Source organism: Phanerochaete carnosa (genome assembly GCF_000300595.1).
Source record: "Phanerochaete carnosa HHB-10118-sp unplaced genomic scaffold PHACAscaffold_1, whole genome shotgun sequence".
Taxonomy (NCBI): Eukaryota; Fungi; Basidiomycota; class Agaricomycetes; order Polyporales; family Phanerochaetaceae; genus Phanerochaete; species Phanerochaete carnosa.
The window spans coordinates 119,094-132,471 of NW_006767628.1; the positions used below are offsets into that span (position 1 = coordinate 119,094).

Consider the following 13,378-nt stretch of genomic DNA (forward strand, 5'->3'; position numbering starts at 1 on the left):
TCGCGATGCAAACAGCTACGGCTGCTCCCAATGCCGCTCTCTACGGTGTCTTCCCATCATACAGCGCATCGAGCATGCGAACACACGCGTAGCGCGTCCTGAAGAGTCCCTCCCGCTCTGCCTTGATCCGTACATTCCACATCAATCAGTGACCCAAAAACTCATCGTGAAAGAACCGTCGCCACTGGCGCAGCCCGAGGAGCTGCAAGGGGTGCAGACACCACGCGAAGTTGCCCGCGCTGTGCACGTTGGCGCCTCCCTCGAAGTACTCAGGAGAGGGGCGTGCCGGGGCAGCCTTCGTGAGCCGCGTGTTTGGTACGCCCGCAAACTCGCATCAGGGGCCTTTCAGCTCGCCTTCGTCGCTGAGGCCCCACATGGGCGGAGCCGCCGCGTCTAGTAGCTGCAGATCGGCAAGCACGTTGTCGGGGCTGCACGGAAACACACATGAGCTGAAGTTGCCGTGTTAGTAGCGGCCAAATCACACGCACTCTGTGGCGACAACGACGTCTGCGGACATCCCGCTCCCGTCGCTGAGCGCGACGCCGAGCGGGTTATGATCTCGCCGTCGACGAACTTGTGGCACGCGCCCATTGTCTGCAATCGTGTCAGCAATTGTATCTCAGAAGGCCCGAAGCCGTCGAGCATATCTCTGGCGCCACAAGCGGCAGCGTGTCAGCAGTGGCAGACCAGACGAATGATGGCCGAGCGTGGGAGGAGTGCGCACGTGCTGAGCGTGCGAATTTGTATGGTTGCGCTTGAGGCTATCATAGGCCACTGTAAGCTGAAGGGAAGCGAATGCGTGCTGAAGTCGGGGTCGTCGTGCGGGCGATGCTCGGACGCCACGCGGGCTGTTTTAGATCGGGATGGATACATCGAGGTGCCCGGAAGGACGCGCTTCACTGAACCATTGGCAAGGCTGCGGGGATGTCACCCCGGAGCGCGATGAAATGCAATAGTGCGTCAAGATTGGCGCCTATTTGCTCAAGTGGCGCACCATCTCCCCGTTTAGCTTCGGGCGGGATCGGCAAGTGCTTAGCGCCGATGCGATCACACCTCCGCCCCAAAGTTCCTTGGCCAGGTGCCTGCAGTGGCCTTCCGAGGCGCATATAACCCTCACATGACCACCGACGCCCCGTCTGGCTGCTTCTTCACCTGGCTGACACACGCCGTTCAGAGCGAAACAATATTCCACGCGCCAGATGCCCTTCAGTGCCCGCAACTCAACGCGTCCTACGAACCCTCGTTCCACAGATATGCCGGGCCCGTCCAGCCGTCCTTCCCGAACGCCGATTTTCATGGCCAGTAATGCATCTGGCGCCGGAATCAAACAAAACGCTTTCATACAAACGTGCAAAACCGCAAAGGAATTTGAGTTGATGCAGGGGTCGGACGTGAACGCGTGAACGACCGTCCGGGGTATTTGTCACACCGTTGGTGAGTGCGACATATCGAAGTGAGGATGCAACGTCCGTCAGGGTCAGCTAGCGACTCGTGTCGGGACCTAAGGCGAATGAAATGGCGAGAACTGGTTCACGGGATGCAATAGGCGAACGCAGGAAATCAGAGACCGTTCAGCGAGGATTATCCGCCTCGGCTTACTATGTCACTAATTATGTCAGCGTTTTCTAACATCAGCTGCTTACCATATTTTCCACGATCACTACCATCCTTACCTCGACCAGCTTTCATTTGTAACACACACGACGCGTTCGCACCTCATCACGCCTCCGCCTAATAACATCAATCTCATGAGGGCAATCACCTGCGACACGCACTCATATAGCTTTTCCACTCGGCTCTTTCTGCTGGGACCTGCCAGTCCAGCTCCCCAGTGCGCCATGGACGCTATCAACTCCCTCGGTCTCAACACCACCTGTTACACGGGGAGAGCTCGTGTCTCCAGGCACAAATGACGGTCGCGGCGCGGCTGAACACGCTGGGTGTGTTGAATCTCGTGGCAGAGGCGGACGAGCGGGTGGGCCATCGTTAGAGAGAGAGGCGCGAAAAGCTAAGTTTGCATGGGCCAGTATGTGCGTTTGCTGCCGCATTCATTGGCGCTGTGCTGATGGCGGAGTCCTCTATCTGGCCTGTCTTTATACCTGCGGAAAAAGGTGCGTCCACATCTCGCTACGTCATTGCAGCCGGCGTGCTGACCGCATCGAAGTTCGCAGACTGGCTCGAGCTTTATACCGATGCGCCCGAAATCAACTTCCAAGCCTCAACCGCTGCTACGCCCATACATCATACCAGTGACAAGCAGAGGTGGAATGTCGCCCTCCCGAATTTCGATTGCTCGCAGCACCCTCAACCTGTGAGGCGCGTCGTCGTTGCAATGGGCTGATCATTAAAGCGTGCAACATTGCAAGGCAAGTCTATCGTCTCGATATTCCGAAACACTCGCGCTGATGCCGACTGGTTCAGGACAACTTCGCCGGCACAGTTGTACACTCAATGAATTTCCATTCTGCAGCGCGCTGCACGTCGGCAGGAAGTTCGTTGTCATCGGAGCGCGCGCTTTCAAGTGCGTTTTCACTTTTTTTTTGTCTGCTTAGCCTCACGGACGCCGCAGAGCACGACGCCGCGTCCAACCATGCGAGCCTCGGCATCGGCGCGCCTCTCGCAGACGTGACAGTGCACCAGCGTCTGTACACGTTCTTTATGTCGATGAACCCAGGCTATCTCCGCGCCATCTCCTCAATGTAATGGGAGGCTGCGCTCACGGAAGACGTCGACTGCGCCAAGTTTGCGCTCCCGTTCCTGTTGCAAAGCACCTCGCGAAGCGTATGTGTAGTGACGATTGGTGAGCAACCTGGTGTGATGTGGGTGCGTACACGTGAGCGGCTAACGTGAGGATTGGGTCGCAGATACTTGAAAGACCGGAGAGGGCGGGATATCGCCCTTCGGACGACGAGGAAGTCCTTGGCGTGTTCGGGCATCTCGTTTGTGCAAGAGAATATTACCTCAGTGCGCCTCATAGTATTTCTCAGTTCCCGTATCTCGTCTCATTACCACAACAAACCGCGGCGCATGCCAGGAGATTATCGACGAGAAGATCGGTGGCGGAATAGGGCTGGAGGCTGATGTCGCCGTCGTCGCCTGTGTTCGTGCCTTCTCCTTGGACGGTAGTTCCATGCGCTCGTATTGTGTTTGTGGCAGGTACGGCGATGCACACCGGAACCGCGGCGCAAGACGGCTTAGGAGGTGTGAGTCCTCGAGACATACATCTTGAATTGCCGTACGGTAGATTCTACAGCGAGCGTGCGCGTTGGAGCGGGTTTTTCTGCGGGACTCTGTGTGGAACATGATAATGGCAGCGTATCCCGAGGCGGTGGATGCTTTATAGCGGTTCGTCGGTGTCGTTTGGTGTAAGGTAAGGCGTACGAAAACAAGAAAATCTGCTCAGTCAATGTATCAAAGAGCGGATATATTTGGCGTTGCGAAATACGAGGGACTGTGGAGAGGTTCGGTTCTGATTTAACTGCTATTCCCGCCATGATGTCAAACCCGACGCTTGCAAATGTAGCTGCGCGGCACGCACGTGACGGCGGATCAGGCACCAGGACGCCACGAAGTGGAGATCTGATGTACGACCGAGCACGGTCTTTCGGTCTGTCGTGAGTCCGCTGTTCCCAGGGCCGTGCGACCGAACTGTGTTCACGCTGAATACCCCACATGTTGCCTATCTCGCAGAGTTTAGGGTTGCGAAGCTCACAGAATCAGGTGCGTTCGAGGGTTTCAAGTACGCTCGTGCCGGGTTGGAGAGCGTCAGAGGGAGATGTGACCAGGCTGCACAGCTCTCACAAGAAGATGACGAAGCGCGTCATGGGACCCAGAGCGGGAAAAGCCGCTATCTGAACAGCGTAAAGTCATCGCCCAAATTGGCGACAATGGATGCAACGCGTGGGCGGAGATCCGGGAACAGCCCGCGGATGCCACAAAGCCCGTGCCCGCGAGCCTTCTGTGTGCGAGCCTCGAACATTTGACCCCGCTCTCTTTACGTTACTACCAGAGCTCAACCCATTGTCATTGCACCCGTAGGCTATGCCGAACGTAACTGGGAGAACATCAGACCGCAAAGGTGATTGTCCGAGGGTACGCGGTATCCATCTGGCTAAAGTTTTGGTGCAATTTTATCACAGATTGAGAGACTCTGTCTGCACGTGTGCCCTAGAGATGAAGCATCTCGTACGCGGCATCCACATCTGTTCTAGAAGGCGTGATGAGGCTGCATGATGTTACAATATCGAGGCAAACATGGACTGGCGCTTCGCAGGCGGAAGGTGCAGTTGGGATTGAGCCGCGACTTGATGTCCTGTCCCCGGTAAGTCTACCTACGGCGTTCAGCTCGTCGGTTTGTCTGTGCAGTTTGAAACGTCTGCTTTCAACAGAATGGTCTCCCATGCGATCTGCGTCTGGCGATTGACGTTCTGCTCTCGCTGCACTTCCATTTGATTGTTACACTGATATCGAAAGCTGATGCTCCAGGGTCAGTGCGGTGATTATCACAACAGTCAGCTGATATCCGTGTGACAAAATGAGGTGCAATCTTGGGGCTTACAGTGATCTGCGGCCTCTCAGCACTGTACATGCCGCAATATATATGGTCTGTACGTGAGTTCGCCTTCCTGCACCGACCAGCTCGCGCCTTCTGAAGACTTACCACAGGAAATATGTCTCAACCAAATGAAGTCTTGAAGCAGGAAGCAGAAACAGCGTACAGCTTCTCTCTCCTGGAGCACATATCTGCCTCTGACGCGCAAGCTATGCATCCAGTCTGATACAAGACTATGTCTTTTTCTCGGTACTGAGTACGTTGTCGCGTTTCCGAGCCTCGACGTAAGTCCGCTGAATAGCTTCCGCGCTTAGGCCTTGTGTCCTATGAATACGTCATAACGCTGGACCGAGAAATTGCGGCAGTGTGGAGAAGGAAGTTCACGGTCACCTCACTACTGTTACTGGCCGTCCGGTGGCTCATGGTCCTGGGCCTGATTCTGCAGGTCGCACAGCCCGGTGATAGTCAAGCCTGGTGTGAGTATACGTACAATTAAGGATAGATAGCTGCCCTTACCGGAAATTACTCTGCAGGCGTACACCACCTTTTCCGGCGAAAGATTCTCTGATAATACCTCTGCACGTGATGCATTGAAGGTGTACACCGGGTCACATATTGAACGTGCTTATATACTTGGCAGTTACAGTCCTAATTTCTGGTGAGCAGCGACCACACCACCGAGCACGTCCGCCGTCGAGTCACATTAAACGGACTGGGTTCTGCATAGTATTCTCTGCCTTGCGTGTGTACGCGCTCTGGCAAGGCTCGAGGATGAAATATGCTTTCCCCGCGATTGTACTGGCACTTGGGATGATACCAGTTGGAACAAATATCGTGAGCCATCTCTCCATCAGCCGTAAAGTGGTGTTTACTGACCTGCGTCCAGTTCAACTGGGCACGCAGCTCAATCACTTTCGTGGAGACTCCGCAGGTCACTGGATGCTTCGATTCCACCAACATACCGCCAAAGCTAAGCATGGAGTATGTCCGGCCTACTGCAGCGACCGCTTGGCTGTACGCTGACTGCATTGTTTAGGCGTATGTCTGCTGCATCTTATGTTATGTTACCACATTTTGAACATACATCCAGTGCTCTTCCTTACAAGATGCAGTCTAATCGCCTCCGACATCCTTGTCCTGATACTGACATGGGTCAAGTCCCTCGCGCAATGGCGCGCCATGCGGCGACTCAAGCTTGGTTCTTCTGTTTCAACTGTGCTACTCAGAGACGGTATGTATGCCACCCTCTTTCACTTGCCATGCATGACGCAGCTCATGGCATACTCGCCTAGGATCCCTCTATTTTCTGTAAGCTATCATATCATGCAATTTCACAATGAACGTGTCTAATATATAAACTCCGAGTGCGCTTCTAGGCGTAAGCATCCTACAACTACTGACATACTCAAGTCGTCTCGAGGATACAGTAATGATTCGAATACATCTTCCTGTAAAGGTTCTGATTTTGTCTCAACAGGGCACCTATGCGATCGTCTTTATCCAGTCTCTGGTCATAATTCCATAAGCTCAAATAACAAGGGTCCTCGCTGACTAGGCGTCGGTTTTTACAGCCCCCCTTGCTAGTGCAGCGTTTCATCCTCAACCTCCGCCAGCTAGGCCCCGCCACTGAGGCTAGTGAACCCGGCTTCGGCGCGCAGCACGTTTCCCGCTTGTCTCTGAGGTTCGGGGTGCCATCCGATTTCCTCGGGAATATTGGGGAATCTCTGGACCATGGCCAGTCGGAGCACATTGAGGAGCACTATGGCGACGACGATCGCTGTGTGGCGGATGATCAACGGGACAGACTTGAAGAGGGACTCGCGCAACATTCAGGCCCGCTGATTGTACATCTCGAGGAACCGACGGAAGCCGACATCGCCTCAGTTTTGCGATCTACCGAACGCGCGAACAAAGAAGACGACGTCTGTTTGACCGCTTTCCCGCGCGAAGCGGTCCTTGGGCCTTACTTGGCTGCAGACTAGGTGCGTGTTTTGCGCTATGCCTTTTTGGCGGCTCGAAGCAGACGTCTCTCAAGCAGGTTGTGAACTGGATGTATAGTCATACCATGAATATATGACCTCCTGCAATCACCGGCTGTTGTGCTGCTCAATGCTGGCACCGAAGAAAACAGACATTTACTAAGTATATCATACTTCGATCCCCGTCTTTTATACGCCCCAATTCGCCCTCCGTCATTTATATTTTCTCACAATTTTACCGATAGTGGATGGAACTACGCGTTCTCGGGAGTGCGGTGATACCAAACCTCTTATTTGTGCAAGCTACAGGATTAATGCGTCAAATATGGTCCGATATCTGCCCATCTTCGTCCGTCGCGAGCCTCTCGTTTGGTCAGCAAACTGGCACACGAAAATTTGACAATGCTAGCAGTTTGACGAGTGCACTGATACATGAAAACGCACTGAGGTTGACGTTAAATCACCACCAGAACCGTTCGTTGCCTGTATACTTCATAAATCTCTGCTCCGTTGCCGCGTCCGCTTAGGCGGCGCGAGACCGCTCTTAGACTCTGCCTGTAACGGCAGCGTTGGACTGGACGGTGCCGGTGGCTGCTGCGGTATAAGTAGCACAGTATTCGTGACACATTCGTTTTCGTAAGCTGTCGAGCCCACTGTAGAGGATTGAGCCGAGCTTTCGCATGGAGCGGCGCTGGTACTGGAGGTATGTGCGGCTGCAAGCCGGGATTGGCGGCGCGTGCGGGGCTGGCAGGAGCTCAGGACGACGGCGGTATCGAGGACAGCTGCGGCAAAAGGCTTCGACAACGACGAGCTAGACCGAGAAAGGCAGCCATCCGGACCAGGAGGGAGTGGGCATCTCGAACCAGTTTATTAGAAGGCGGGATTGTGCGCCTACGCGGGAACTTGGACGGATAGGTCAGGCATCGCTGTCGTAATCCACGACTGCGGTGCGAAGCCTAACAGCTTACGGTAGAGATCTGACAGCGAGGGTGACGTAAAGCGCGCAGGCTTTAGGGAGGATACAATCGCCTACAGCCTGATGCCGTCGAACGTGAATATACTTGTCGTTTTTTGCCGAAGTGTTTACACTGATGCGGACGCTCGTCGGTGGGGAAATTAAATACATGAGCAACGTGAAGGAACACTGGTACAAGTAAGAACTAACGGGAAGAATGGTATGTAGTTCTACCTTAACGATAGCGATCAGTAGTAATCATGGAAAGTAGAGCAGCGAGCGCACATATCAGGTCCACATAGGGGCGGGTCGTTGATTGTTTGTGTTCATGGCGTCCTGATGCATGTTGAAGCTGTTGAAGAAGAAAATCGGTGATAGGCAGACCGTGTGCCGGTCCTCGAGCAAGTGGACTACTAACGATCGTCGCGACGGCAGGTGCACAAACTGCGGCAGTGACGCAGAGCGGGTGCAGCGGAGGCGCGTGGCCACTGAGGGTGAACTTGCGCTAGCATCTGCCGAGATACGTCGGAAGTAAAACGGAGGGCTTGAAGAGCGCGCTGGCTGTGATGGACGGACCTGTGCGAGCGTGCACCGAGATGTTCGTGAGATGCAAGGTCTTGGAGTGCGCTCCTTCGCCACGGCTGTTACCATAGGTAGTACGTAGCTCTGTTATCGTGAAGCAGCCATAGATCAATCTTGTCGTGCAGGTGAGCTGGAATTGTTCGGTTTGCGCCGTGAATGTATTGATGGGCTCTGCCTCCTGGCAATATCAATAACAGAGAACGCATGAGTTCGACTAGTGTGCGCACCTCCGTCCTCTAGGCTACCTGCTTGTGATTGTGCTACCTCCTCTCCTCTCCACCGTCAAGAGCTCCTGAAGTCCGCCGCCGCCTAGACGGGACCTCATCTTGCTCTTGGTCGCTTTGCGTATTCTTCCCGCAAATTCCTAGGTCTGTGCGATGAGATCAGAATGAGTACAGTGAACGCTTTTGCAAGAGGCGAGGAAAACGCACGTCGCAAAAATTTGAGATCCTTGTATGCCTTCATATCCTACGTCGGCACCACTACTTCCAGTGACGATAAGCGTCGCGGACCAGGACGGCCTCACGCCGTATAAAACAAGTCAGAAGCCAGTTTCGAGCAGAAAAAATGGTGCATCCTGCTCGATTGCTTCAAGGAAAGAGCTAGACGTGCGTTTTGTCGGCGCGTGCGGTGAAACGACGCCTTGCCTCCTGGTGGCCGCGCGGCGCGTACAAGCCGAGAACAAAGTGGACGACAAAATTAAGAGCGGAGAGAGCTATCAGCTCAATAGCGGATATCAGGTCATCGTCTAGCTCGGCAATGTAGGAGGCTTAATGTGTAGGTCGACGGTGGTGGTAGTGGTTAGAGAGGAGTAGCCCGCAGGCGGGCGTCCGTGCATACGTAATCTAGAACCTGCGTTTTCGTGGCAAGTCTGTACTGGACTATCAGGGCCCATGCATGCATTCCATAGTTCGCATCCGAGTCACACCTGCATTACGCACATGTCGTTGTTCGCAGCGTATTGCCACTACACGCTGCGGCAACCTCTCTGGTTCGTCTACATCAATTTTGGAAGATGTGACGAGGCTATACGGTGTTGGAATGGCGAGGCAGGCAAAGGCGCATTCGAGGCTGAGCGCTGAGCTCAGCTCCTGGGTCTCTCCAGCGAGTTGGATGATCACCGCAAACTGAGATATTGCATCGACTATCTGTTCTCACACAGAGCTAAGATGGTGGCATGCTTCAACTGCGCCGCGGCCTGCTGTAGACTGAGCAGATGCTCCCTCTATGGATGCGCAGATCCCTTAATATCATGCTGAAGATTCACTCTGTAACGCGTGAACGACGGACGACCGTCCGGGGTAATTGTCACACCGCCGGTGAGTGCGACACATCGCTCCTTCCGAACCGATGCTGAGCACATCAGGAATAGAGCATAGACCCCGCCAGAAACGATTACAGATCGTCGTCTGCGGAAGCGTACCTCACGCTGGTTGAGAATACCCGCAGCAACTGGGTCGTGCTCGTCGGACACATGGCGCGTTCCATCGCTCTAACAGCCGATGAAAGTGCTCTGATACATGTTGCGTCCTCTAGGCTACACGCGTACTCTTTGCGCAGCCCAGCAACAACAGTCTCCAACGCGCGCACGCTGTGCTGTCCGCCCCGACACCTTCAAACACCTCGACCGACGGCTCGCACCAAGACTATATCTTATATGCCAATCACGAGGTTATCCTGTCTGCCGGGGCGATCCAGTCGCCCGCCCTACTCCAACTGTCCGGCATCGGTCCCCAAAGTCTGCTCGACAGCCTCGGCATCGACGTCGTCGTCCGACTGGAGGGCGTCGGACGAAACTTGCAACACCAGGTGAGCCTCCGTCCACGGGGTCGGTCGCCCGCCCGCTCGACCTTTCCCTCGACCACCACTATACTGACAATCTCATCCACTCGCAGGCGGGAACGCCGCTCGCCGCGCGCACGACCGTGAACGACACCGCGCCGCGCATCCCAAACGCCATCGGCTTCCCGGGCGTCGACGCGCTCTTCTCGTTCGGCGCGCTGCACGGCGGCGCGGCGGCGTTCGCCGGTGGGCGGCCAGCCGGGCTGCGGCGGGGTGCGGCGTCGGCCTCGAGGCGCTGCAGGAGGTCATGCGCGTCCAGGCGCGCAACATTCCAAACGACCACCGTAAGGCGATATGTTTGGTTTCGTACGGACGACGTGAAAAAAAGAGCTGAGTCGCACACAGCCGCGATCCTCGACACGTTCTACAGCGAGCCGGCGTCGGACGACCTCGGCATCAACGTCTGGGGCCTCCTCCCCTTCAGCCGCGGGAACCTCTCCATCGCCGTGCGCTCCTCTCCCCTCTCGTCTGTCCCCCCACGTGCTCACCCTTGCCAACTGCGCCAGAGCAACAAACCCCTTCGCGTCCCCGACTGTCCGCGCCCCCTACCTCACCGCGCCCTTCGACCTGCAGGTCGCGATCGCCGGTGCGCGGTGCCCGACGTGCATGGCGACGGCGGGTCGGACGCGGACGCGGACTGGGCGGCGTGGGTCCGCGGGACGTACATCTCGAACGACCACCCGGTCGGGACGGCCGCGATGATGCGGCGCGCGCTTGGGGGTGCGTTTCCTTAATGATAATAAAAACGCTTCTTTTTCGCGGGGCGCGTGCGTGTGTGTGTATGTGTGTGGCGGGGTTTTGCTGATGCAGATTTTGCGGGTGATAGGGGTCGTGGACGCGAGGCTAAGGGTGTACGGCACGCGGAACCTGCGCGTCGTCGACGCGTCGGTTGTCCCGCTCCAGATCAGCGCGCGTTTGAGTGCGACGGTGTATGGCGTCGCGGAGAAGGCGGCGGATGTGATCTTGGAGGGGTTTAGTGCCAGCCGGACGTAGTGCATGCTCGTGGGTGTGTGCTATCGTGGGTACGAGAGTCGACGTGGCTGCTCTCTATGCTGGCATGTTGGAACCGGGGGTCCAGTTCCCGCCCATGTTGATTTTGACTCCTGTTTGGTTGTAATCCACTGAAAATGGTTTTGGCTGCTTTCCAGATCAGGATGAACACAGCGCTCGTTTGGTGCTACTGAGTTTTGTGTGCGATCGGCATGCCTAGCGGTGTGGCGCTGCGATGCAGAAGACCTTGCCCACAAGGTTCCCCCCTCAGCGGCAGGATTTTCTGTCCCGGGGCGCAGTATGTCGTCATTTTCAAATCGCTATGAGTTTTATGCTGCGAGCGGGGCACGCGAAAGGCGGACTCAAGGGTCATGCTCGAGCTTTCATGCGTAGCCGTAGAGGTACTAGCAATTCTTATATATGCCACGGGTTGTATGTATGTCTACCATCTTTGCGGGTCGCGCTCTCCTGATTTTGGCCCGTTGCTATAGAGTACATGATTGTATCTTCCGGCGTATTCTACGGCTATGAAGTCTGCGGATACGAGGGGTATGAAAGGACGATGAAATATGTAAAGCATTATTGGTGGCGGAACATGAAGCCTGGTATCAAGCGCGAAGGACTTGCTGATTATGAGCGCGCTGACAATCATGTCCGCAATTTCAGGTGGCAAAGCATTGGGCGCACGGGCAAATTCCTACCCAGTCTGGATGAGGGGTGCAAGGCAGGGCATCATCTCTGAATTACACAGGCAGAATCTTCGCATAGAGCTTGATGGGCCTCGACGACGAGGGCGGGCTTAAGGATCCCTGGCGTGTGCTCGAGAGCTTACTGCGCTGTATGTGGCGCATGATGGGTGCGCTGTTTGCTCTTTCGATAAACTTTGGCGAGATCCTGACCGGTGGGGCTGGCTTCCGGTAGTGACTTTCTTTACCAGAGCTTTGTGTGTTACCGATTAGTGTGGAAACTACGGAGATTAAGGCGAAGTGGGAGCAGGGCTCGCTATATGAGACGCGCAACGCGGCGCCGGTTCCGTGGCGAGTACCGTCTGTTTGGATGCACCACTTGTGTCTATTGACAGATCATGACATTAGGAATCAAACAACAGAAGCTATCACAGGGGAAAGGAGCAAATTGTCGGATGTTGTTCTCACAAGCTGTACATATACCAAATTCTGTACCATCCCGCCACTGAGAATGTCCGAGTCGGCGGTGAGGAAATTTAGAGAGATGCCCCAGAGGTACGGCGGCATATAATGTACGGCGACCAGGGGTTGGCATGATTTCTAGAGTAGTACAGATAACGAGGACGAGATTGGAACTAGTGTTGAATATGAGAAGGGAGGCGTTAAACGATAAGAAGTGACTGTCTGCCTTCAACACCAACATCAGGCCGGCACAACAGTCGGTGATCACTGACGGTCATAGGAAGATGGCGTGACCAATTATCAAAATTTGCATGAAAGATGTCTAGATTAAGTTACGGTCCTAACGGGGTTTAGAGCAGAAGACTCACCCAACTGGCACCCGTAGAAGAAAGCTCAAGAACCGTTCGGCGCAGAAAAATTAGACAACCCGGCGTCGTCCCCTTTGCTTATACGTTCGACGGAACGCAGCACCAGAGCGTCAGATCCCGTGAGTTCTTCTCGGCGTGTGGTCGGCGGGCCTGCCGGCTGCGCGAGACCTGATTCTAGACCATCTCGCGGCTCTTCTGCCACACAGCCGCCGTCATCGCCATCGTCAAGTTCAGAGGCTCGCTCTGGTGCGCCATGGTCCAGAGGCTCGCCGACATTCCCTAGAAAATCAGAGGGAACTCTGAAGCTCACAGGGATGCGCGACAAGTGCTGCTCATCCGGGATGCTTGCACTGCTAGCCTGGCCGGTATGGCTGAGCTGGCGGAGGTTGAGGATGAAGCGTTGAACCAGCAACGGAGGCTATAAATAATGAGGTCTAGTCAGCGATTGATACCCAGCCGGCCGAGCGTAGTATGAGATATTTACCATGGACTGGACAAAGATGCTCGCATAGGTACCCTGTCGACATGAGATCAGAACCTTCCCATAGAGATGGATTTCGATAATTACCTGCACCAGGAGCATGTTTGAGTAGGTCAGGAGTTCTAGAACATTCATGGCTAGAAGTGCACTTGGGGTTCATATGTGAGACACAGCCATTGCGAACGCACATGATGTGGTAGCTTACAGAAAATAAACGGTGCCTAGACAAGATTCGATGAGATTCGTTGTGTATGGGCAGGTGAAAGGGGATGAGATATATACCGTCTCTCAGAAGCACAGTCGAAACGGAAGAGCTAAGCTTGAGCCGCCGCATCTCCCGCCAGTGCGGATACGACTTGATCCATGTCAACACAAGGACGAGGACATCGGAGGCGATTAAACTGCTTCTAGTAAAAATTAGCACTGTATAGATGATTGTGGTGAGTCTGCAAATATGCAACATAAATCATGACAGACACAC

At 54.9% G+C, this 13,378-nt stretch overlaps 5 protein-coding genes across 5 annotated transcripts in view; 4 read left to right on the forward strand and 1 right to left on the reverse strand.

The window, feature by feature from the left end:
- The first annotated feature begins 1,100 nt into the window (after positions 1–1,100).
- PHACADRAFT_246032 (uncharacterized protein) lies at positions 1,101–1,358 on the forward strand. The gene has a single exon (XM_007389602.1). It carries the CDS (start codon positions 1,118–1,120, stop codon positions 1,304–1,306), a length of 189 nt encoding a protein of 62 aa, XP_007389664.1. The 5' UTR covers positions 1,101–1,117; the 3' UTR covers positions 1,307–1,358.
- Positions 1,359–2,065: 707 nt separating this feature from the next.
- On the forward strand, positions 2,066–2,850 carry PHACADRAFT_203449 (uncharacterized protein; the record flags this gene model as incomplete). Its single annotated transcript, XM_007389603.1, has 4 exons — positions 2,066–2,111; positions 2,172–2,311; positions 2,367–2,491; positions 2,553–2,850. 4 exons carry the CDS (start codon positions 2,066–2,068, stop codon positions 2,701–2,703), a joined length of 462 nt encoding a protein of 153 aa, XP_007389665.1. The 3' UTR covers positions 2,704–2,850.
- A 1,795-nt stretch (positions 2,851–4,645) lies between these two features.
- On the forward strand, positions 4,646–6,633 carry PHACADRAFT_246036 (uncharacterized protein). The gene is made up of 12 exons (XM_007389604.1): positions 4,646–4,714; positions 4,774–4,808; positions 4,867–5,026; positions 5,149–5,210; positions 5,280–5,386; positions 5,439–5,535; positions 5,643–5,783; positions 5,845–5,860; positions 5,918–5,978; positions 6,030–6,062; positions 6,124–6,534; positions 6,588–6,633. The coding sequence occupies exons 1-11, from the start codon at positions 4,671–4,673 to the stop codon at positions 6,532–6,534; spliced, it is 1,167 nt and encodes a 388-aa protein (XP_007389666.1). The 5' UTR covers positions 4,646–4,670; the 3' UTR covers positions 6,588–6,633.
- Positions 6,634–9,245: 2,612 nt separating this feature from the next.
- Positions 9,246–10,903, forward strand: PHACADRAFT_203451 (uncharacterized protein; the record flags this gene model as incomplete). The annotated part of the gene is made up of 7 exons (XM_007389605.1): positions 9,246–9,387; positions 9,448–9,533; positions 9,605–9,877; positions 9,964–10,096; positions 10,256–10,356; positions 10,417–10,630; positions 10,737–10,903. Exons 1-7 carry the CDS (start codon positions 9,285–9,287, stop codon positions 10,901–10,903), a joined length of 1,077 nt encoding a protein of 358 aa, XP_007389667.1. The 5' UTR covers positions 9,246–9,284.
- A 1,947-nt stretch (positions 10,904–12,850) lies between these two features.
- Positions 12,851–13,378, reverse strand: part of PHACADRAFT_85378 (uncharacterized protein) — a gene marked incomplete at both ends in the record, with an annotated part of 3,150 nt that continues 2,622 nt past the window's right edge. Inside the window, one exon of the mRNA XM_007389606.1 lies at positions 12,851–13,320. Coding sequence (XP_007389668.1) covers positions 12,851–13,320 — 470 coding nt within the window. The remainder of the gene's footprint in view (positions 13,321–13,378) is intronic.

Coding starts and splice junctions, on each gene's coding strand:
- PHACADRAFT_246032 (XM_007389602.1), top strand. CDS start 1,118: ATGACCACCGACGCCCCGTCTGGCTGCTTCTTCACCTGGCTGACACAC.
- PHACADRAFT_246036 (XM_007389604.1), top strand. CDS start 4,671: ATGTCTCAACCAAATGAAGTCTTGAAGCAGGAAGCAGAAACAGC. Junction 4,809..4,866: donor TGTCTTTTTCTCGGTACTGA/GTACGTTGTCGC, acceptor TTCCGCGCTTAG/GCCTTGTGTCCTATGAATAC. Junction 6,063..6,123: donor TCGTCTTTATCCAGTCTCTG/GTCATAATTCCA, acceptor CGGTTTTTACAG/CCCCCCTTGCTAGTGCAGCG.